General features: G+C 32.3%; 4 protein-coding genes and 1 long non-coding RNA gene across 8 annotated transcripts in view; 3 read left to right on the forward strand and 2 right to left on the reverse strand.

Annotated features, from left to right (window-relative positions):
• Positions 1-15,447, reverse strand: part of LOC117233677 (histone demethylase UTY) — a 146,614-nt gene extending 131,167 nt beyond the window's left edge. Inside the window, exons 1-3 of the mRNA XM_033494183.1 lie at positions 15,172-15,447; positions 14,455-14,708; positions 14,273-14,381 (exon numbers count right to left, since the gene is read on the reverse strand). Coding sequence (XP_033350074.1) covers positions 14,273-14,381; positions 14,455-14,708; positions 15,172-15,239 — 431 coding nt within the window. The 5' untranslated portion in view covers positions 15,240-15,447. The remainder of the gene's footprint in view (positions 1-14,272; positions 14,382-14,454; positions 14,709-15,171) is intronic.
• LOC117233688 lies at positions 4,786-7,196 on the forward strand. Its single transcript, XR_004493368.1, has 3 exons — positions 4,786-5,285; positions 6,749-6,853; positions 6,916-7,196. It is a non-coding gene; the product is annotated as an uncharacterized LOC117233688 (long non-coding RNA).
• Positions 11,585-23,915, forward strand: LOC117233684 (metallo-beta-lactamase domain-containing protein 1). The gene is made up of 5 exons (XM_033494205.1): positions 11,585-11,597; positions 22,966-23,164; positions 23,229-23,393; positions 23,486-23,602; positions 23,679-23,915. Exons 2-5 carry the CDS (start codon positions 23,014-23,016, stop codon positions 23,876-23,878), a joined length of 633 nt encoding a protein of 210 aa, XP_033350096.1. The 5' UTR covers positions 11,585-11,597; positions 22,966-23,013; the 3' UTR covers positions 23,879-23,915.
• Positions 16,143-18,609, forward strand: LOC117233685 (FUN14 domain-containing protein 1). 4 transcript variants are annotated; one of them, XM_033494207.1, is made up of 4 exons: positions 16,143-16,288; positions 16,847-17,014; positions 17,221-17,416; positions 18,217-18,609. In XM_033494207.1, the coding sequence occupies exons 2-4, from the start codon at positions 16,854-16,856 to the stop codon at positions 18,397-18,399; spliced, it is 540 nt and encodes a 179-aa protein (XP_033350098.1). In that variant the 5' UTR covers positions 16,143-16,288; positions 16,847-16,853; the 3' UTR covers positions 18,400-18,609. The 4 variants fall into 4 exon arrangements, with proteins under 4 accessions (XP_033350098.1, XP_033350100.1, XP_033350097.1 ...); XM_033494209.1 differs by lacking the exons at positions 16,143-16,288; positions 18,217-18,609 and adding exons at positions 16,290-16,416; positions 17,509-18,050; XM_033494206.1 differs by lacking the exon at positions 16,143-16,288 and adding an exon at positions 16,292-16,416.
• On the reverse strand, positions 19,186-22,915 carry LOC117233680 (integrator complex subunit 9). The gene is made up of 10 exons (XM_033494199.1): positions 22,754-22,915; positions 22,342-22,536; positions 21,853-22,257; positions 21,534-21,780; positions 21,268-21,448; positions 20,966-21,201; positions 20,575-20,786; positions 20,316-20,501; positions 20,038-20,232; positions 19,186-19,957 (listed from the first exon to the last, which is right to left on the reverse strand). Exons 1-10 carry the CDS (start codon positions 22,760-22,762, stop codon positions 19,838-19,840), a joined length of 1,986 nt encoding a protein of 661 aa, XP_033350090.1. The 5' UTR covers positions 22,763-22,915; the 3' UTR covers positions 19,186-19,837.
• Positions 23,916-24,218: the final 303 nt, after the last annotated feature.

Here is a 24,218-nt window from a genome sequence, read left to right on the forward strand (position 1 = left end):
CGAATTTTAATGTGTCGAGCCTTCTTTAATTTTGGCTGGTTACGAAACGCAGTGTATCATAAATATTTTACATCTCGAAAACTGTAGCAGGCTGTTTCGCTTGGCTTGGTACTACTGCGTTTAGTCGAAAACTTATTGCGAGAGGTAACAGCTGGAGACATGTTTGTCCTCCGCACGAAGAAGTGCAGCGCATAACTGATTTCTTTGGCGCAATGCGAATAACATTTCGCACACAGGAGTCACTGACTCCCAGATGTAACGTCGCGACGACTAATTTTAACTTCCTCGCCGGCTAAATGAATAAAAACAGACCGATCGAGATGCGTTTGGCCCGAAATAAAAGCGATTTTTCTCCAGAACGAATCTCAACGAAACCGGCCGACCCGCGCGCGCCGTTCGATTCATTTTCAGCGTTCTGTATTCCTGTTTCGTCGTGTGTTTTTTGAAATTCATAGCAACGAAGATATTTTCGTGGAATAGTAAATTCGGGTCTCTCGACCTAAATAACGGTATATATCTCACACAAAGAGCATCTAGATATCCTATGGCTCCGACTTTAAATCTCAACCTTAAACTTTAACATCGATTTTCAATCTCTCATGTGTTCCTAGGTGTACAGTTGATACGATAATTCGAAAATAAACCTTTGCACAATTTTGAGTGCACTGGTAAAATTTTATTAAAAATTGGCAATTTTGAAGATTTAACGGACCTGTTGAAAAGATCAAAGTTCCTAATATGAAAATAACGTGAATAATTATTCCTGTAAACGCGGCATAATTTAATTGCTCACCACAGCTCCGCCATGCGTTTCTATCGAACGAATTTCGCAAGGCAGGATACAACATGCGTATTTATTAAGAAAGAAGGTGCATTCGTTACGTTTACTCTTAATAAAGAATATCCTGCAATTTAATAACATTACCTAGATTCCCTTTTCACATAACGATCTATTAAGCAATAAAGGTCACGTGGCCTCACGACGCACAACCTAATTCTCTAGAATGATTCCACGCAATCAACGTGCTAAACTCCATTCGTCTATCTTTCGAGTTATCGTTATTCAATCGTTATCAGAAGTGTAACGCAATTTCATTAATAGCTAACGTTTATACATTTCTATGCATTCGATATTTAACATTGTACATTCAAATATATTCGATATTTAATTCAATTTCTTCAGCATATACCTAGAATTGATTAATCGTTTTATTAATACTTTACTTGATTAAAATCTTGTCAATAATCCGACAGAAAGATATTCAAAAATGGATTTCTTTTTTACTTATGCAAATTTGTATAGTATTAATTAAGTTGATAGCGAGTCAAATACAACGAACCAGAATTAAATAAACGATCAAACTTTTGCATATAAAATTGCCAGTATACTACTTTAAAAAATAATTATGTATATTACGTTTACGTGTATCTTTCATCTCGTATTACCTCCCGTTTAATGATTAACCCTTAGGTAGCACGCAATACACATGTAGCTCTATATCGGCCTGAGCATCTCCCATATGCATTAAACTATTAAAAAGCTCAAAGTGCCCTCCGACAAATACAATCTACCATAAAACATGTACACGATACAGATTCCTTCCAATACAACATCCATGTACTAATCAAATTGCAAGTTACAAAATCGATTCTTCGATAATTGAGATTCCTCGATAAAATTCGGGCAATTTCGACTGGCTATTCGAATCCTGTTCGAAACCACGAAGGCAGTCATCGAATGCGAGCGTCCATCGGATCGAACGCAAGTTAGCCCGAATCTATGGGCCAAATGGCTCCCCGATTCCCGAAAGCCGAATTGAGCCGAGACGACTCGAGCGTAGCCGAGCGTAGCTGAACGCGCGGAACGCAGTAGAAGGAAGATCTCTGTTTCCTTCGAACACGGACGAAACGGTGAGCGCCGGAGGAACTATGGTGGTAGACTCCGCAGGTCTGCGGGTCGTATCGCTCGTATCTTTCCTCGTCGGTGTATTGAACTTGGTCTGTAGGGGTCATTCAACTCGTGGAGAGTGCCGTGTCGTCCCTGGTGACGTCACGTGACTCGCCGTCTCCGAAGAGCGGAGGCAGGCGATGACGTGGCGCGCGTCCATTGGCCCACGGCTCGCCCCGCTACCCAATGACGTCACAGCTCGCGGAGGCACGGACCCGTCCAGGGCGCTGCCACCGCAAATCGCGACGTCACAAGTACCAATGTCGATAAACTTGCCGTGCTTCAGGCTGTATACATAAACACGCGTATTCTCAGAGATTGAGCAGTATAAATGCATATATCATATCATATCAATATTTCTTTTCGTCAAGAGTAAATTGCACAACATCTTTTTTGGCTATCTTAAGGCTATGTTTTGGAGAATGATTAATACGAGATTGCTGAGACGTTGGCGATTTGATACGTCTGCAGTAGATTATGTGCAATTGCTGTGTTGGTAACAGATCATATTTATCGTATTGATAATCATTGGCAATTGTTACCAACGTTATGCGAGATTGCTAATTATATGTTAGAAAACTATAATAGTGAATTTTGCTAAAGAAATTAGTTGTAAGAGCCATATTAATTTGAAAACTATGAGTCTTCGAAACCATCGATTTTTTTTTTTAACAGTTTGTATATAACATATAATATGTCACGTGTTGTAAGGGGAGAATGATTCACCAAACGGTGCTCACGTGCGTTCAACGTAAGCACACGTGGGCATAGCTTAGCAAACAGTACAGAAATGTAATCAACGTATCACATTTCTGTCACATTTTTGTTTTCCTGCAAATTACCTTTCTCTGCAAAAAGGCTAGCTAGTCCCAAGAGCTTCCAATATTACTCGTACAACATCCCTTCACAGCTACTATCCAAATCAAATACATCAAACAGAGATCGATGACCACTAAATCGATCACAGGTCACGGATCTCGTTTCCAGAAGGAGAGATCACCAAAAGACACGCTCTTGCTGCACCTGCAGGTGCAACCATAACCTCAAGCAACGGAGCTGGCTATAAATAATGATTGCGAATTTATTTTTAGCGATGGAGGTCTCGCTACACAGAGAAGGACAAGGATAAAAGGAAGAAGACAGAGATAAGGAGGACCAAAGCAGAAACGACGGGGAAAGGAGAAAGCAGAAGAAAGAAAAGTGGAGGGAGGAAGAGAGCAAGAGAGAATCCGCTAGCAGTGGGCGGCTTTCCTCGAGGAACTCACGGCTGAACGGACACACAGGGGGTTATGTTTGGCAGACTGGTTAACTGTCCGGCTGGATGGCCGAACGGTGGTACTCTTGGTTCGCCGCTTCTGGCTTCGCTTCTCTCTTCGCTTACACAGAGTTTGTTGACTCTCGGTTTCAGCACGCCGGCTGACCATGACCTCGCCGAACGATCCGCGAAGTAATACCGAGACGACTCTGACTCCCTGCCACCCGCCGTCGACGTCGTTGTCCTCGTTGTCCCTCCTATACGGTAACACTTGCATACAACAGCCTAGCCGGCGAGAAGCAGTTGCACGTCACCGGAGGAGGAACAGCTCGAGTTCGACGCTGATCCACCTGACGCTCGGTGCTGGGAGCCGCGTTGTCGACTGTGCCGATGCGGAATCGGAATTTCGACGGAAACGAACGACGTACTAAGCGGAATAGCGGTCATTGCCATCCGGATGGTGGCGTCGATGCTTGTACCGAAGATGGAAGTTCGAGTGGATGGAGGAGCAGCTTAGGCTGTCGGTTAGGTTTTAAGTTGATTCGGTTGCACCGTGTTGATTCTCAGTTGGAATATTTGTGTAATTGTTGGAAGAGTATCGTGGGAAATTGTATGATTTATTCTGCGCATGGTTAATAAAGATTTTTTATATGAATGGCTATGAACAGAGACTTTTGTATTTAAATATGCAAGGCTGTAGCGATTTCTTCGCTTTTAACGGGGCTTGTGAGAAAATTTAATCGTCTTGCGATATTTAGCTTGAATCTATGGAAATATTAAAAATATTCGAATGAATTCAATATTTTTGCGAACGAACGAGAAATATTCTAATCTCTTGTCTCCAAAGGTTCTTAACATGTATGAATATTCCTCCCTTTTAATAACACGCCGCTAAGCAACATGCTATATTTATGTAATTATTCAGAACTCTTTTAGAATCTGATGCAAATTCTCAAGGTATTTTTATACCGATTCAGCGATATTAGAAGGTCTCTTTAAACATTAATTTACAAATCTCTAAAAAAAAAAAAAAAATGTAATGCTACAGATGGTATAAATTACCTGGAATAGAAGAAGACTAGAACGATATCTTTGAAAAAATATTTAAAAGTAATTTTTGACGCAGACGTTTTCCCTTATTTTTCGAATGTAATTCATTATACGAAGAATTATTCAAACAGCTTGTTTTATACGTCCAATTATGCGGCCGATCGTAGCAAGTAATCTGTAAATCAGTTAGCAGCGAGAAATGAATTTCAAAGATCAATCTAGATCAATGACTCCAAATTAAGCGACTAAGTCAGACTCGCGTGCGCAATTCGAGAGATTGTAAGCATCAATTTGTATGGCTGATTTCACAAGCAGCGAAATTACTCGTACGAATTATTGGAGTAGAGCGCACCTCATTAAAATACAATTTAATTTTCTACAGCGCAATAAGATATATCAAAATGATTATCGTTTGTATCTCGAACGTAGTTTTTAGGAATACGAGCCAGTTAAAAGGAAACAATTGTGCTAGAAGAATACGTATGGAAAAAAAAACAGAATTTGAAGAAAAAAAAAATATTAGACAACCTAAAATAATTCCTTCGTCATATAGGTAGCAGTTATTTACCGTTTAAGAGACCCAAATCAACAAGCTCAACAATGTCACACACGATTACAGCAGAGCGTAGCGAGGGTTAATCCCGAAACGTGGTCAGGAGGACCTGAACTCGAAATGACGGTAAATACGAAGTTCATGAAAAGAGAGATGGGGTCAATCATCGTCAGGCTTGCGTGGAAAAAATATTAATCTCTGTAAGCGTATCTGGGGCAGGGAATATCGATCGTACGATCTGGGTCAGAGCTTGCATGCACCTTGCTGCACGCGTACACGGCAGGGTGCAGCGGCCATGTCGTTTGAACAACGACGTACACGTGTGTAGCCCTCGTGAAAAGTCTCACGTGCAAGGTGCCTCTCCACCTCTGGAAACTTACAACAGTCAGCGCGATAAGAGCGAATAAATGCGAACCGCCGACTGCTAAGAGACTGCTTCCTTAGTTTAATTCCCCGCGTTGGAAACACGTGGCCAACGGGTAGATAAGTATTCAAATTAATTGCCCCTGTCGTCTCTGAATTTTGTACGTGCTGTTGAACGTTCGATTCTTTTCGTGGTCGTTCGAATCGTTGCATATTATCGTCGATTGGAGAACGCGTGCCATTCTATTTTCGTGACCTTAGCGAAAATAGAATGTTCACCAATTTTGTGTACTCTAGTTGTGATAATAGTATATTGAATGAGTTTAATAAATATGTATATGTATGTACATTTATTACGCCTGTAACATTTTAAGTACACAGGCCGTTCTATGGATTTATGTCTATGAATGGAAAAGATAAAATTTGTGTGTGTTTTAGACACAATGCTGACTTCAAAAATATAGATTTATAGGTAGCTATTCGTAGGTAGAATTTGATGTGTTTTGAATATTCTATTTCTGAAAATAGAATTTCGTGTCTCTAAGAGATAGAACTTTATACAATTTGCGTATTAGACTTGTAAAAATGAAACCTGCTTCGTTAGTATGCCATATGTAAAAATCTGTTTGACCGTTTTCGGAATTCTACTTAAACAGATCGAACTCCGTTATATCTCGAATATTCTATTTATAGAACTGAAATATCGTTTTTTTTTTTTTTTTTTTTTTTTTTTTAGGATGGTAGTAAAAACATAGAATTTTTCTGCATATTCTGCATACACACTAGTGAAAATTTAATCGTGATATTTTGAATATTTTATTATCAAAAGTACAGTTTTACACGTTTTTCATCCTGTAAATATGAAAATAGAATTTTATATATTTACAAATTTTATAGCACTCTATCCATGATAGAATCTTTTTGAAATATTATGAATGCTTTTCCTATACATGATCGATGTAAATTTTGAGAAGAAGCATACTTGGTTAATATATATTTATTATTATTAGTTAAATATATTGAGAAGAAAGCGTATTAATCATTTACGTTATTTTTTAAATATGATTCAGTAACAAAAATTCGTTGACACGAAGAACTTTTATGGCATCTGTATTCAAATATCCTTCGATTTATGTTTTTTACGGCTACACTTCTTTCTTTGAAGCTTCTTGAATATTCATACTATGGAAGAGATTTGCATAAAATTGAAAATTCCTTAAGATCGTATTAATCTTAGTAATGAAAATATTCCTTCAAACATTTTTTGACATTCGCTAGAATAACAAAGATGACTTTTTAAATGAAAAGCTATCAGTCTCATTCTTCGTCAAATCATCACATTAAATTCTAAAAATATTTAATAAAAAATTTGTAACAATTTTACTTATTGTTTTATTTGTATATTTTATTTTCACTCTTCGCTGACATCTTTTTCTGTTTTTTCGTCTATTATTTCATAAGCCACAAAAGACATTGTATCATGGAATAACATAAAAATTGTACGACGAACATATTAAAGCAAAATGATCTCGTTATAATGCTAACGTGACACTGCCACGTTTTATTTTTCCGCTGTCAGACACGAGGAGTACAAAATAACCCGGTGAATTACACAATAAGGAGATTGAAGATAAATGTATAATTGCATGGATGACTGACGAGATTAACTATGACAATGTCTAAGGTAATTGACAGTGACGAGAAGCTTAATTACCATTCTATTCTAACATTCTAAAAATGTTCCAGATGAAACGATGGAACAATGGACGACAGAGAATCGCTAACCGATATTTTATCTAACTCGAATTCGAATATAATTTGAGAAATTCATCTCTAATACACCATCAATGAAACTTTTATCGTAATTTCGAAATATCCACGCTGTTAGAGAAAATTTCATGATGATCGTTAAAAGAAGATATACGTATATATGAATATTAATTAAAATCCCAACATCTGCCTAATATTTATCTAATATTTCAATAAAAGGTCACGTCCCATACTACTGCTCAATAATAATCGTATTTTATACGTTTTATGCGTCTTTTACCATAAATACAAAATTAGAAGCTTAAAACATCATACACTTATGAAATATCAGTAAAATACTTTTTACGTAATAATAGGAGCGAGATAAAAAAAAAGTATGTTATCTTCATTTTTCTACTTAAATCAAACGAGTGCTTAAAAGGTTAATTTTATAAAAACGAAAAGAAGAGCAGAATCGTGCTCCCACGGGAAACAGATAAGGACTGTTACGATCGCCAATTTGATGTGTGACTATACATGGCTGAACACGTGCGTAGAAGGAGAGGCCGTAAAATCGATCGTCTGCAACGCATCTCTATGCGTTGCACGTGACTCAACGCCACTCTGCCATGGCGGACAAACAGCCCGGCTGCTGTATCAACCAACTGTGCTCGAAATAGTTACCTAATAACGAAACGATTATGCAGAAATTTCACTGTATAGAAAAACGGCAACGTGAATTCTGCTTCTTTTTAAATGTACTTTCAATTCATCTTCTTTTCACCGTAATTCGATTTTCATATATCTACGATCTATTCGAAAGTATTTTTCGTTGTACATCATTTTTTGCATGATTCCTGAGGAAACTGAATTTCAAAGGACGAATTATAGAATAGGCCAACGCTAGAAAATCGATCTTATGTTCGATAAGTAATCGGCAAGAAAATTCGTTCCGTCATCGACAACGATTAACGGTAACCAAGAAATGTTCTATCATTACCGATAATGGTTATCCGCGACCAAAATTAATTTTCCATCATCGATACACGTAACCGAAAAAATATAGATTGCTTATGGCGGTTAGCGTCACCAAAGTCGTTCCAACTAATTTTAAGGTTAACTCCTCCATCACAATTTTAATTTGGGTTAGAACTGCTACGTGCGAGCGCGCACGCGGACGCGCGCATAACCTCTGATTTTTATTGTAGAAAGTTCATGTACGAGATGATTAAGTATTTCTATTTTGACATCCCATAAACTACCCAGTACATACATTTATCACACTCTTGCTCATAATTCACGTTTGACTGTGACTGCTTCCGACATATACCATTAAAACTGAGACAATCGCTCAAAGACGCTGAAACGCATACAAATAGCCTGTTCGTAGGATAGAAGAAAGTAGCCGCGTCGTATCCCTCTGTGATTGTTAGGGCCGCGGGCGCGTAGAAAATAAGAAAAATCGATAAATGGTAAAACAGAAGCATGCATAGAGCCGACGACGACTGTATAATGCCACGGGCCCCGTTATAAATATTGCAGCCACCGATACAATGCACAATACGCGAGCTACACACGTACGAGAGATTACGAACTGACGAGTCACGCGTCACGTGAATCACCCTTAGGGAGATTTGGCTCCATTCAATGCCAGAGGGTGAAAAGTTGACGAAAAAAAGGCTCGCCGATCGAACAGAAGGGGTTGCTGCAGCCTCCCTTCGCTTCGGACCAAAGACAGTCAAGTACTCTACACAATATACAAATTTATACTGTGCCGCGAACAAAATCTTTCGCGTTAATTTCGGTATATTCGGTATAATTAAGCGTACGCGTATAATTGTTATATGAACTATTAACAATGCAACACATTTTTTTATATTCGTACTACGATTAAAGGTTTTAGCATTTTTCAGTGGATAGATTAAATTCTTTTCTTTTATTTCTTTTTTTTTTTTTTTTTTTTGCACCTAATATCATTTTCGATGAAAGCTCGAATTTTCATTTAACGTTTACAGTATTTTCCAACGAGAGCTTGAACTTTTATTTCGTGTTTAGTACTTTCCAACGAGAGAGCTTGAATTTTTATTCTACGTTCGGTATCTTTCGATAGGAGTGCACGTTTTTGTTTCGTTGCGTTGAAACGTTTTTCATAAAGTTATTTAATGGATACATTGTGTAAAGAATTAGGGCATAATCGAGCTAATATCGTTAGTCAAATTTCCCAAGTTACAAATTGTCGGTATAATTAGTGTCAGTGCTAATAAATTTCAAAGAAGCGTTTAATAATTACCAACGGTTCGGTTCACAGTTTAGTTTAGCAAGTGAAACGAATTATTACATCGAATTTATTACAATAGTATCAATAAGAATAAAGAAATCTACGAATAATATCCAAAATTGATATCAGCTACTAAATTACCGTGCAAGAGGGCTCACCTGTAGGACTTAATTATCCTCGATTATCGTTTAAAATGTAGAAATAGGCCAATTAATTTACAAAGCTATTTACACGTTGTTATAAATTAAGCTATTTTCGAGAATAAATATCGATTTACCTTTAAAGGAGATGTTTGGATCAAGGTGGAAAGTCGCAATAACTCGTTTCAGCTTCAGTGCACTATAAAATACTATAAATACATATAGTGAACATCCTGTTTGTGCAGTCACGTGATGTAAGGTAACAAAGAAATAACTTCACGGTACAAAAACCATAATATTCATTTCACCGTCGATACTTCAGCGAGTTAGCGTGCGCCAAACCATTTTCTCTTTGTAATTTCTGTTATCGACGAACCGTGGCTCTATTCGTCTAATTATCGCGATCGCAAACGCGGTGCCATACGCTGCAACCAACTAACCTATCACGCGAATGTAATTAATATATCCAATTTCTTTCAATTTTTGATTATGAAAACATGAAAAATGAAGTACCACGTGTTACGCAATCAATACGTTCACGTATTTCTTTTTCTCCTTCTTTTTTTCTTTTGTTCTTCATATTAATTCTTTCACGATATAATTAAATGACGAAGAATTGAAAATGAATAATCCAGAGAACGATTGCCTCGTTATCTCTAAAAATTCTTGAATTTTTTATATCAGATGTAAAAAAATATATGGCGCTAATTTTCTTTCTTTTTTTTTTTGTAGGACAAATATTAATAATCGAGGATCTATGCAACATTTTTTAACTCGACTATTTTCTTTGAAATCTTTCGGTGCTGTATCTCTGAAATTTATCACAGAGAGAAATCTGCTTTCGTTTCTTTGTTTATTTCTAATTCGAATGCACAGTCGCGTAATTCGAAATGACAAAATTCCTTGCCGTAACGATCATTCGTTTCGCGTATATAATAAAAATGCAACATCCACCGAGATTTAATTATTCAACGAGATTTATCATTTTTACCATTCCAAACAAAACACAAAATTATCAAGAGCGCGGCGGTATCGAGCGACCCGTTTCCAGTTTCTTTAGTTACCGAGCACACTACCTTGCAGTTCTATTTACTGTTACCATTCGCAGGGTGAGTGAAAGCTAACGCAAAAACGAACGAATCTCCATAGAATTTACGATACAAAAGCAGGCGAATTAAAAAAGATTAGAAGAAACGGGTTAATTCGAGAGAAAAAGATCAAAATCCAAGGCTACATATTACGAAATACACTTTTATTTTCGTGACGTATCCTTCTACTAATTTTTCCTTGCGTTTGACGCTTCTCGATTTTATTACCGTCCATTTATGCATTTTTCTTTTTTTTTTTTTTTTTGAAAAATTCGAGAGTTCAAAAATTTGCAACGTGCGCACAATACGCGAAAATGTGGAAAACACCAATGCAGAATAATATTTATTACGACGTATGATTCGTGAAAAAAAATTTCTATTTAGGTTCCCTTTCGTAGAAATATGCATAAACATTCTATCTATCGTATCGGAGATTCTGACTTTTTTACGAATAGTATCGGTGAGATACAGAGTCGAAGAAGGGAGTCGGACGTGTTTGACGAAGGTTTTTTTTGTTTTGACGAATATGGCGAATACGCGCATGTAATTGTCTTTTCATTCACGTGGACTACAAATAATTGCTGTTACGTACTTCCTACTTTGCACACCTGAACGGACGCTTTGAAACCCAATATATCCAAGGAAACCGCCTCACGCATCCGTGCAGAGAGGATTTTCCATTCAATTTCACTCACTGAATAAGTCTGCGGTTTATCGAATAGGATAAAGACGAAAGATATTACCCTTGTACGTCACAATATGGTCGTTCCTTCCAGACAACGTTGCACGAGAAATTATAACTTCATTCTTTTGTCACACGCTATGCCTAGCATTTATTAGAACAGGGCTGGTCAAATTTTCATGGGCAAAGATGCATTTTCGAAAAATTTAAATCCAAAGATTACTATTTTGTACTATATTACTATAAATTGTACTAAAATTAAAATCACTATTGCTCTACGCTAAGATTATGCATTTGTTTTGACGTTTCAAGGTTACCAACTGACCCGCAGATGTAAGACAAGAAAGAAATAGAACTATTAAGCGTAGACGTATATTTCCCTATAAAATCCTCTATAAAATAAAACTTACAATTTCCTATCCAATTCTTTCTCTGTAAACAGAATAATATTTTCTGCTGAACTTTTTTTTTAGATAAAATATAAATCTCCAGTCTATAAAGCTTAAACATAGCATAATTTATTATCGATACGAATAGCGATAGAATAATCACAAATTTTGTGGAAATTTGGTTAGGTTGCTGAATGACTCACGTGACAAAAACAAAAAAGATTTGTATTTTAGAAACGATCATATGATGCTGGATAAGAATAACGAGAAACTGTATGTACAAACGTAATGGGAATAAATGTGTGTTAGTAAAAAGAAATATGTCCAATTAACACGTAAATACAGATTACTGTGAAAACGTGTGACTCATGGCGGCAAATATATTGAAAATGAACAGCGTGAAATCCGCAGCAGCTTTCCCGTTAATCAGAGGATAAATGAAAAAGCATTACTCGACCAAGTAATTTTTTAACGAGTTGTACTTTTACTGTCAGAACAGAATCCTTTCCTACATAATATGAGTTTAATGAATTGCAGTGAAACTCAATCTTTAATATCCAATTTAAATAACATTATCGTCGTTTGATGTTTCTAGAGAAATAGAAAAAGAAAAGGATGTAACTTTTACAAGCGTTTAATTTCCTACATTTAAATTTGGAATACCATCAAAATCAATTGTGTTTAAGGATAAAATAACTTTTTTTTTTAACGAGACCTTTAACGATAAAATTTTATTCTACATTTCCCACTTATATTCGCACCCGTTAATTCACCAAATTCACATACACATGTATACCAAGAAAATTTTCGAATTCGATTTTCTCGAAAACTAGGTCTTGAACAAAAAGATTTTATTTCGTACTTCCGATTCCTCTTTGCACGTAGAATCATTCTCTAGTCAATAGGTTAGTTACGTTATAAGGGACACCCTGTATTATTATATAAGTAATACTTTTGAAACAATGCCAATTACAGAAATTGGTAACGGTTAGATGGTATATGGTAGTCGAGTGGAATGCTGAAAGATCGAAAGGGAGTTCACTGTGAGTTTCGTTCCACGGAAATCTTGCACCATCCGAGTTAAGGAGGGTTGAACAGGAAATCGATATTCCCACTCCTAACCGTCTACAAAGCCGATTGCCTGACAGGAAATGTCAAGTTAACAGTAACAATATCTGCAGTTACATTACTTACGCCAAATTTCTAATTGGTGTAATTAATTAATAACGTAACACTGTTGAAATAATATTTTACAAAGTATCAAAAATAAAAAGAGAAAAAATAAAGCAATATTTTCATTTAGATAAATTGTTAGATAAATCTAAATTTGATTTGAGCTAAAACGTAATTGATTTAAAATATCAAATTTTTACATTTTTAACACATCTTTGATTTTTATAACGCGAACTCTCATTAGTATAGTAATATGACAACCGAACTTTTGACCTGGTCGCTGACACGGATGCTAATCAAGAATGATGAACGTAACCGCATTAAGCGATAATATTTGATGGTGCTGCAATCATACGAGCTATTTTGAAGCAACTGATGAAGAATTAATGAAAACGTTTCAATTTCTGAATTTGGCAATGCTAAATGTCACACGAGTCGCGTGCAATGATTTGTAACGAAATTCGAATATACCAGGGATAATTGATGTCGATTAAAGTTAAATTACATTTCCTGAATAGTTTTATCAAAGCGGTCGATACATACCGTAATCGATAACTCTCGATATAATTTTGGATGGAAAAATCCATAAAAGAATTTTTTAAATAAATTCACTAAAAATGTAAGGCTCTAATCATAGCACAAGTTTTACATTTTCTCTAAATTAGACGTACTTACAATGTGTTAAGAAAATTCATAAATATATAACGAAGAATTCTTTAAAAACTGTAATAACTTTGCTCAGCGATAAGAAATAACGAATGTAGTAATTCAGTGCACTAACTATGAATATAATGCATTAATAGCGAAAATTATCATTCTGGCCATTGAAATAAATACGTACTTGGCCTATTATTTCCCCCACGCGCTTTCCTAGTCGCCATACCCATGAAACAACTCGACACGTAGGCACATTTCGCTCTATTTCAGCGAAATTAGCGACACCTGTTGTTGCATTCGCTTGCTGATAACTCATTCCATAATTTCCGAAAGTAATCTACCTTATCGAACTTTACCGTTCTACTTTATCGATATCGAGAAACAAAACCACATTACCTACAGGATTTTGCGCGAAATTAAAAAAATAGAGGATACAAGATGAGAACGATGAACTCTATGTGTACATCGTCTAAGAAGAGGCCGACGCCCCCTTTTCAAGGTGAACAACTCTCATGAGAGATTACAACATTTTTCTGTAGAGATTTTTATTCATATTTTCTTCTCCCATTTCAAAGCACTAGTTTAAATAAACACTTTGTGGTTTCTTTCTAATAACGGGTTACTACGATTTTGGTGATTTTAGTCATCATAAAAAATGGTGATATTAACGCAGATATAAATTACGTATTTCCAAAGTATTTTAATATACTTATTATTCCTAGCAAATGTTCTTCTGCATAAAATTATTACTATATTGTATTTGAAAGCTTTAAACCACATATTCAAATTGAAAATATTCTTCATTTATCTTATTCAACGTAAAATAATCGCGAAGAAGCAGAATGAAATATTATGTATGTACAAGAAAACACAAACATGCAGAATAATAGAAAACAATTATGAAACAATATACTACTGAATGAAAAAGTTATGTCACTATCACTTACCATTGAAAAGCATTGAAGTGGTAGTAAACAAGCCCTTGACCATATAAAAATGAAGCATCTTTCCAATAGTCCCCTTTTAAGGAGTAAAATTTTTGATATGCCGACATGGCTGTTGAAATTAAAAGAAATGTAAAATATTGTAAATGAAAAGCAATAAAAACTTATCACAAACAATTAATTACCTTTACTATAATCTTCTAAAAGTAAGTGAAAATGCCCTAGTTTACAATATGTTTTAGGATCGATACTAATTCCTTTGTCTTCGTCATCGTCCTTTAATTCATCAGGATTCATTTTTGTACTATCTGCTTTTCTACGTTGCTTTTCAGCTTGTGCTTGGACTAGCATCCTTTCTAGATATTTAATCGCACGAACAACTAAAGCTTTTTTCTTTGTTTGCTCCGGTGAGTTTAATTTCAAAAACCCAAATTGTCGACTGCACACATATTGAAAAAATACATTGGTTAATTAAAAAATTATAATAAGAACCTCTTATATAAGCACAAACGACACTGCACATTATTTATTGTTGCTTTATAGTAAATTTTTAACAAAGTACACATAAACAAGTAGCTCACATTAATACTTTCGTTTATATAACGTTATAAACACATTTTCATGTGTCAGCCAATATATTAGAGATTACGAACAAATACATTATGAATTATAAAAACACAATGACATTTTAATCATATTCGTTGTATTCAAACGCATGGAAAAGGATGTCAGTGGGGAACAAAGCGCTTACAAATGAACTGATCAAATTACGCGCCTATTCTGTCAAACAAACTTTTAGGTTATATTTTGATAGAAGAGCGAGGAAACTACGATTGATATAAAGCAAAGTAAGAGGTCAAAATGAGTTTTATTAGAATAGATTTTATTCACTTCAAAATCACCTGTCTAATTCAGATAATATCTGTAATTCTTGAGGGGTCAAGTTGATATCGTCAGTATCCTGGGCCATTTTCGTGCTCGGTAAATATACTCATTAAAAACAGAAAGGACACATGTTTGCACTTAGAACGGGCCGCTTTCTACGAAAATCCGAGAGTTTTCGCAGTTTATACTCTCGACACCTCGTCACCTCATCGGGACGATAAGTTTTTAAAAGCGGCGATCAGGTTAAATCAGGATGGCGAATCACGCGACAGAAGGCCATTATCATGGTTCACGTCGACATGTAATTCCGGTACCAAAGAACATTATTCTCCTAAACGTCTCAAAAGCGCGCGAAAAGTTAAACAATTTGACCTATATATTCTGATGCATATGGAAACTTGTTTAATTCTCAACTTGTTAACCATAAAATATAATTCGAGTTTATCAAGTCATTAAATCGATAAAGATAAGTACTCAAAGGATAATGATAATAAATAGACCGCAAATTTTTATGCAAATGCATATTTCTGAAAATATAATTAAAAAAGAAAATCGTAGTAGAAAATTATTTTACCTTTATAGAAAGCACTATATTTTGGATATTTTATACTTTTTTTCGTGTTATGTGCATTCTGCGCAAATTTATGCCTTCAAGTTTTCTATAAATGTATAAAAATCCACAATACAATAATAAATTTAATTTATTATAATAAATATATAAAGGTTAGGAACCAAACCTAACAAGAAATAAGTAATGAATAATAAATTGATCGAACTTTTATTATTTGTAAAATCTGATAAAATCTACTACTTAGATTTTCGATTTTTCTAAGAAATCACTCTAAGATTCGAATAATTAAAAAAATTATTTTAGATTAAAGTTATTCTAATTAATATTATTTATCTTTTTAATCCTTAATCCTTTAATTCACAATATGGCATATCAATTCATACATTTTTATATTATTAAAATACCAAATATTATAGACGGTAACTTCGTGATTTCGCTGTTTTAACGTCTTCGTCACTTTTTGAACTCGAACGATCGTTGCAGAGTACCAGAAATTTTGTCACATTGATCTAAGCTCAAAGGCATTAATTTTATTTAAATACTTTGGTAAACGAAGAAATTAGGTGAGCCTTGCATATGTAAATACTAACCGCTATGAAATATTATGTAATTTAAGGACACATCTGAAATATATCATGTCCAAAGTGTACAAGAAAAAAATCAAGTCAGGAGCAACAAAATTATTTAAACGGTAGACAGTTCTCGTTTTTCACTGTATTTCGAAATGTTTTGTTCCTATTTTTGATATTCTACCTACACGTTGTATGATATAACGTGTTGATTCGAAATAAGTAATAATTTATCGTTCATTGACATTCATTATTGCAATTTTTGAATAATGCAGTCATCGATATATTTTTATTCTGACGAATAGTCGAAGAAAGACTAATAGCGTTATTTAAAGACGTGAAAATAGCGTTCATACATAGTTATTTGCATAGTAATTTGTAAAATAAAGTGATATCAAGGATATCTAGCAATATAAAGAAGAAATATAATAATTGACAAAAAATAATATTTTTAAATAAAAAAAATCATGTATATTAAAAAGTTTACAATAGTCCATGTATTTTAAAATTGCTATATTGTAGTGAGAAATTTATATTGATATATTTTTTCAGTGTGAAGATGAATCTTCCAGTAACAAAGAAAAATAAAGATGATGCGAACAAAGGAGAATGTAGCTTAGATATTTCAAAGGAAACAAAAAGCATAATAGATAAAATCTTAGGAGATGTGAGCAAAAAATCTGCCACCAAACAAATCATTATCGGTACAACATCAGGATGGTGGGTGTTATAGATATATCAAAAATGTATTAAAACTTCTCAACTTCATTATGTATCTAGGTTATTTACAGTTAAAATTAAAAAAAGATAATAACTGAAGAAAGATAATTTTAAATATCTAGAATACTTTTTGTTCTATATAATTACATGCAAAGAAAAAAACTCAATAACAAAAGTATCTAACTTTATATAAATACTTTGTATAGGTTGACTGGTTTTGTAACAATGAAAGTTGGAAAAATTGCTGCATGTGCAGTTGGTGGTGGAATTATAATATTACAGATTGCAGCACATCAAGGATACATCAAAATTAATTGGGATAAAATTCAAAAGAAAGCTGAGAAACTATCAGATAAAGTAGAAGAGAAGGTAACAGGTGAAGGGCCAAGACTTATGGACAAGGTAAAATTCCTAATATATATATTACAATTTTTATAGGTTCAAAATATTTAATATGTCACTATATATAAATATAATGTTAATATTATTTATAGGTAGGAACATGGTGTCGATACAATTCACTTGTGGCAACAAGCTTCATTGGTGGTTTCATTATTGGTTTAGCGTCCTGAATGTGAAGCTATTAGTCGTGTACAGAAACATAAACGAACATTATATATTTATTACTTACAATATTGACATTGTATGTTAGATATTATTTCTATCATTTTTACCATGATCATTGGTATTTAAAAACCAAAGAAACACCTATTATTATTTAAATTAGTAAGATTGTTTAAATCTTAAAAGGCTATTTTTATTTCAATTTTTTAATATATAAGTTTATTATAGCATGGATTTTTGTAGCATTGTATTTCATGTATATGTAATTATAATTTAACACTTCTGAGATAATGTGCATGCATTAAGAAGTTTTTACACATTTTCTAACCATTATATTTTAATTATTGATTATTCGAGCATATATGCAAATTTATGCATTAACTCTTGTGAAAAAAAATAGCAAACATATCATAGCAAATACATTGTAAAGAGTTAGTTATATCGAACAATAAATACAATAATTTAAATTTGATTAATTGGAATTTTCTTTTCTTTTCGTATATATTATGAAAAAATTTTTGTTCTGGAAATTGAAATATCAATACTTTGTACAAATTTATATATAACATTCTATAAATATGTTATTAATTGTTTAAAAATTAAATAAATTATATTAGTAACAAATTCTATTGTTTCAGGTCGAGAGATACGTTGATAGAAAGCTAGACAAAGCTGAACAATTATTGAAAAATGGTGAATCTCATACGCGCCGTTGGTACCACTCTATAACTGGTGATACCTCCTTTAAACCTACAGAATTTCACTTTTTCCTTGCATCTTTTGTAGCTGGTTTAGCATTTGGTTTTGCAACTGGCAAGTAGATTTAAGTATGCTGTATTCTGAATGCATATAAAAAATTCAGATGTTTACATTTCAAGAAAAATATATAAAACTTCATAAAAATATACGTGGTAAGATATAAAACTGGAACTTATGTTTTGAAAATGCTAATAATTAAGCACACCTAACAGTACATAATATAATGAAATTTTACTTCCTTATATTTATAACTTAATAACATTTTTTTAATACTTTACTAATTTATGTTACTAATTTAACATTAATAACATATATTTTTTATTAATACTACATTTGCCATTTTGTAACATGTAGATTAATTTTTCATTAGTTAAGTGATAATATAGATACTATAAAATGTGTTGAAATAAATACTAAAATTCGTTTTGCATTCAGAATGTAGCAAAAATAGTGCAGTAATTTTAGGAAGTATATTTACAAAGCATAGAAATTAATATAATCTTATATTAACAATATTAACAAATGGTATAACTTTTTTGTACCATTTTTCTATATTTAATTAGATCTGTGAAATATATTCATATAATTTCGAACTCCCACAAAATTTTTTTATAAAAATATTGTTATTTAATTTATTAGTTAAATAGTATTATTTAATTAGTATCTTATCAAAAATACAAAATGGACACAGTAGTATGAAATAAAAGACACCGTTAAAATAGAGTACTATAAACAAATTTTCCCTCAAATGATGTGTTCTGTCTTACATATAACTATAAGTTATATGGTTTTGAATAAAATGATATAGTATTTTATAATATTTTTTCCGTAACATTTTTTGCGTAAGATTTTTAATGAATTCACTCAAGTATTTTATGACATGAAAAGATATAAATGAAATAAATTATGTAATACTGCCATGCTCTTAACTATTGTATTTGTAAAGATTATGTATAGATCGACGTGTATGTATATATGTATATATAAGATGTAATGCTTGCTTTGTTACAAAATATTACAACAGTAAGTGCGAAGTTTTTAATTGTAACTATTGAATGTAATTATTGCATTATAAGATAACTGAAACTATTTTATACCAAGGATTTTATTGTGCTATGCTATGACAGCGCTTGCTATTTTCATTCTATTTTCTCAATACTATATATATATAATTATGTATATATGATTATTTTAATCATTAGTAAATGAGTCAAACAAATATAAATATTTAAAATGATCGTTATACGATCGTAAGATTTCGCGTACCTTTTGTAGCCTCTGAAATATTATTTTGTAACACATTAAGTTTCACATCCTATATATGCAAGATAAAGGCAAGAGGATATATTAACATATATCTTTGTAGCTTATGATTAATCGAAAGTACTTAGGATAAATATTATTCTGTGTGCTATATAAGTCAAAATCTCACTTATAAATAAAACTAAATTATAATAAAATTGTAATTATATAAAAGAATAATAGTATTTACTTCTTATTTTAAAATCTCTTAAGGCACTGCATAATAATAGTCCTTAATCGTCTCCTAATCTTTTGATCACCGTTACAAAATATATGTGTCGAATTATCCCCTATTTGAATCAAAGTATCTTCATCTTGCTGTAAACATGAACAGTAAAATAAGAATAAATAAAAGAAAATTTTATATTTTAAGGAGGAAGTATTTAATAAATTCTTACTAAATGAATACTGGTCGCAGTTGGACTATGTTGTAACTTGGCTCCTTGAATACCTTCTTGATTAAGCTTTTGAAGGAGTTCTTGTGGATCCAAATTGCCATACTCATGTTTTCTTTCTTTAAGAACTTCTTCCTTAATTGGTGCAGGTGAACTAGAAGACGCTTTACGTTTTCCACTAGGTCTATCTTCAATGCTCTAATAACAAAGAATTCATTTGTGGTTAATGAAACATGTTTTTCAATTATATACTTATTAAATTTCATTTTAATAATACATACTTTTATTGTATATACGTTATCCTTAACTTCCAGTTCACCAGTAACAGAGGCAAGACTTAAACCAGGACGAATTTCATTAGGAATTATATTTCCAGCTAATTCAGGCTCAATAAACACCCGTCCTTTCTTCCTTTTTAAAGGCAATTTTATAACTTCACCTCTTTTGAAAGTGATTAAAGGTTTTTCCTTAAATGTAAAATAAGTTAATAATTAAATGAAATAATCTACATATAACACATCATTAAAAAAATACACTTACCCCTACAGGTTCTATAACAAGATCTGTTCTATGTGGAGCAGTTATTGGTGGTTGTGTATAACACTCAGGTATAACTAAATGTTCTGGTTTCAAATCCCTAATTAATTTATTAGCTTGAGTAAAATTAAGAGATGTGTCAATTGGACAATGCACTGCTTTCATAGCTAATGGTTGAAATGGTGCCAAAGCATCTAAATATGGAAAATCTGGTTCTGAAATGATAATTATTGTCTATAAAATTTCTTACAAATCACATCATAATAATAATCATATATATATATATATATATATATATATATATATATATATATATATATATATATATATGACGAATAATGTATTGCAATATATTATAAATTATATTTAATATAATATATAACAATAAATATACCTGTGAAAATTATGGTATGTTGTGGATTATTACCCCATAACTGAACAAAATGAACTGCATCTCCAAATCTAAGACTGGGATGACCACAAAAGACAACACAAGGTTGTCTATAATCAGAACTAAAACCTTCAGCATATATAGATGTAAAATGTTTTAATCTGGCATTTTTAACAAGAAAAGCATGTGGAAATGGTTCCTCAGGAAGATAAACTTTATTTTGTTTATTTGTTGACAACCTGCAATAATTTTAAAATAAATAATTTAAATAGTCCTGATACTTATTTATTTAATTTAAAACATACCATTCAGCTAAAATATTTGAATATGCTAAAGATGTTTCAGCTACTGGTGATATAAAAAATAAAGGAACTTGTGAAAAACCAGACTTATCCAAATGAGTACTAAGGCATTCAAATAAATCATATACAACTCCAGATGGATAACACGGTATTAAAACACATCCGCCAGTTCTGAGTGTTATAGCTACAAAGTTGAATTTCAACATACAATATACTAAATTATTTAAATGTTAAATAAAGTATATACAATATAATAAAATTCTACCTACCAACAGTCATACACAGTTCTCCAAGCATAGTATCTGGATTTGCAGTAGGTGTTTGAGTTAAACCAGTTAATATTAACATATTAGCATGTTTCAAAGTAGCTTGTTCCATAGGCCGAGGATGTGTTGTCAATGTTGAGGATCCACTTACAAATGCAACCTTTTCATGGTCACATGAAATTAACCAATTACTGCTACCCAAACAATATCCGGAGCTTATAGGAGTGACTGTTAATGCACCATATATATCCTATGAGAAGTAAAGGATTTATAAATAACATTAAATTATATAAATATTCTTATTAACATTATGCTAACTTGCCAATTTTTGATCATATCCAACTGTTTGGATATATGATAAAGAAGTATTAACTGCTGATATCGAATATATATGTTTCCAAGATTTTGGCTTAAGAGCATCAGCTAATGGAGGAGGTAATACATGTAACATTTCCTTCCAATGTTTGGCTAATGTAGCTTTCGGAGTTTGTTCAATGAATTCTACTAGTTCCTCCATAAAGAATCGTCCAATTTGTAATGTTGGTTCCGTAGCATAAATAATGCCTTTGAAACCAGTGTCCTCTGTTATAAATGGCAGAGCCAACATACAAGTATAATTTGATATCAAAATGGCATCAATTTCTGAAAAGTCTACTATTTTCTCCAAAGGTGGAGAAAATTCAGGGGTCGAATCTACAAATACTCTGCCGCAACATTCTTTTAGTTCCTACAAGATTGAATGTATAATACATATTATTATATATTGTATATGAAGTATAAAATTTTAAAAAATATCTGATTATATGCAAACCCCTTCTATTTGCCAATCTTGATGATTATCACGTGGAAGCCACAAAGGTAAAGAATTAAATTTGGTGCTGGGAACCATAGGCATTGGCATGAAATGTAATACAGATTGCATATTTAAGCCGCAATCTAACATTAAAGTAATTCCTTTGAAACTTAGAACCAAACATGGTTTTGTTGGTTCACTCGATAAACAATACTATAAATATAATGAATATATTTTAAATGCATCTATTATAAAAACACATCTAATTAATAAAAATTAATAGATATAATATTTGAATAGTTTTAATTAGGTTGAAAAATATTTATAACTAAAACATTTGGGAAAAGATTAGTAAAAATAATCTTCATAAATTAAATTTAATCTTCATAAATATGCTATTATATTAAAATATTAAAATAATTATAATTACCAGTTTCATCTTAAATGTTATATTTTATGCTATCGATACAAATATGAACAAGTATGTTTTGATCCGGCATATATATTAAGAACATAACCACTAATGTAATGTATTTGCTAATTCAAGCAAACTTGTATAATTTTTCCATTTAATAATACTGCAATAGATTACATTTATTTGTGTAGAATATACAATATATATTGTAATATAGAATTACAGAGAAATAAGATCTAAAGCGTAAAAGCACTCTTCTAAATTTAATTAAAGAAATGGCCGAGGTTATTGTATTATTTAATGGTTATTCTACAAAACTTGGCAATGAAATAATGAAAGCCAATTGTTCTTGTACATTAATAAAGGCATCGAAGAATATTATCGTTGATACTATGACAGCTTGGGACCGAGAAAAAATAATACAAGGTGTTACTGTTTATCTGACGTCTCCAAATTTTGTCGAAGCACTTAAAAGAAAATTTTATTTCAGCACTTTTTAAACATAATATTACACCTGAAAAAATTGATTATGTCGTATGTACTCATAGTCATGCCGATCATATAGGAAATAATAATCTTTTCGTAAATGCGGAACATATAATTGGAACTTGTGTTCACCGTGGTGAACTATTTTTCAATAAAAATTTTAAAGACGGTGATGTTTTTAGAACATATTTTACAATAAATTTATATCAATAATGTAAAATTAATAAATAAAAATTATAATTACTAAAATATATTACACAGGATATAAAATTTGCCCAGAAGTTAAAGTTATAGCAACCCCTGGACATACACCGGATGATGTTACAGTTTTAGTTGAAACTACAGTTTCTGGGAGATCTACATGTTTTGCTATTACAGGTTTTATTTTTTAAAATGAACTTCGTAGCATTATAAATGGTTTATGTACATTTCTATATTGTTATATATTTTACAGGAGATTTATTTGAAAAAAAGGAAGACATATCAGATCCATCGATTTGGAAAGAGTTAGGAACTATAGAATTACAAAAAACTCAATCACTTATGCGATCTCATGTAGTAGATTTGGCAAATCTTATAATACCTGGACATGGGCCCATGTTTGCTGTTACTGATGACATGAGAAAAATTATTAGGAGTCAAATAATTCTATAACATCATAATGTATATATGAAAATATACATTTCTGTAGCTATACTCTGTATATTTTGTAACAAGAATTTTATTTATTTGTAATATTTGATTAAGTCTCACGTATACTCACATTGTTTTTACAAATACTTTATTAAACACTGTAAAGTGTAGTACATAGTAGACAGTATCAGATAGTATCACAACATTATTATATATATATTATTATATTATATTATATTATATATATATATATATATATTTGTATACATTGCAATGATTATTACATATTATTTAATTCACAAATGTTTAGAAAAAGAGCATTTAAATAGCTATGTGCTACGATCCTGCTTGTTATGCAATA

Source organism: Bombus vosnesenskii, unplaced genomic scaffold (genome assembly GCF_011952255.1).
Source record: "Bombus vosnesenskii isolate JDL3184/JDL3185 unplaced genomic scaffold, Bvos_JDL3184-5_v1.1 scf7180000013298, whole genome shotgun sequence".
In the NCBI taxonomy this organism is placed as follows: Eukaryota; Metazoa; Arthropoda; class Insecta; order Hymenoptera; family Apidae; genus Bombus; species Bombus vosnesenskii.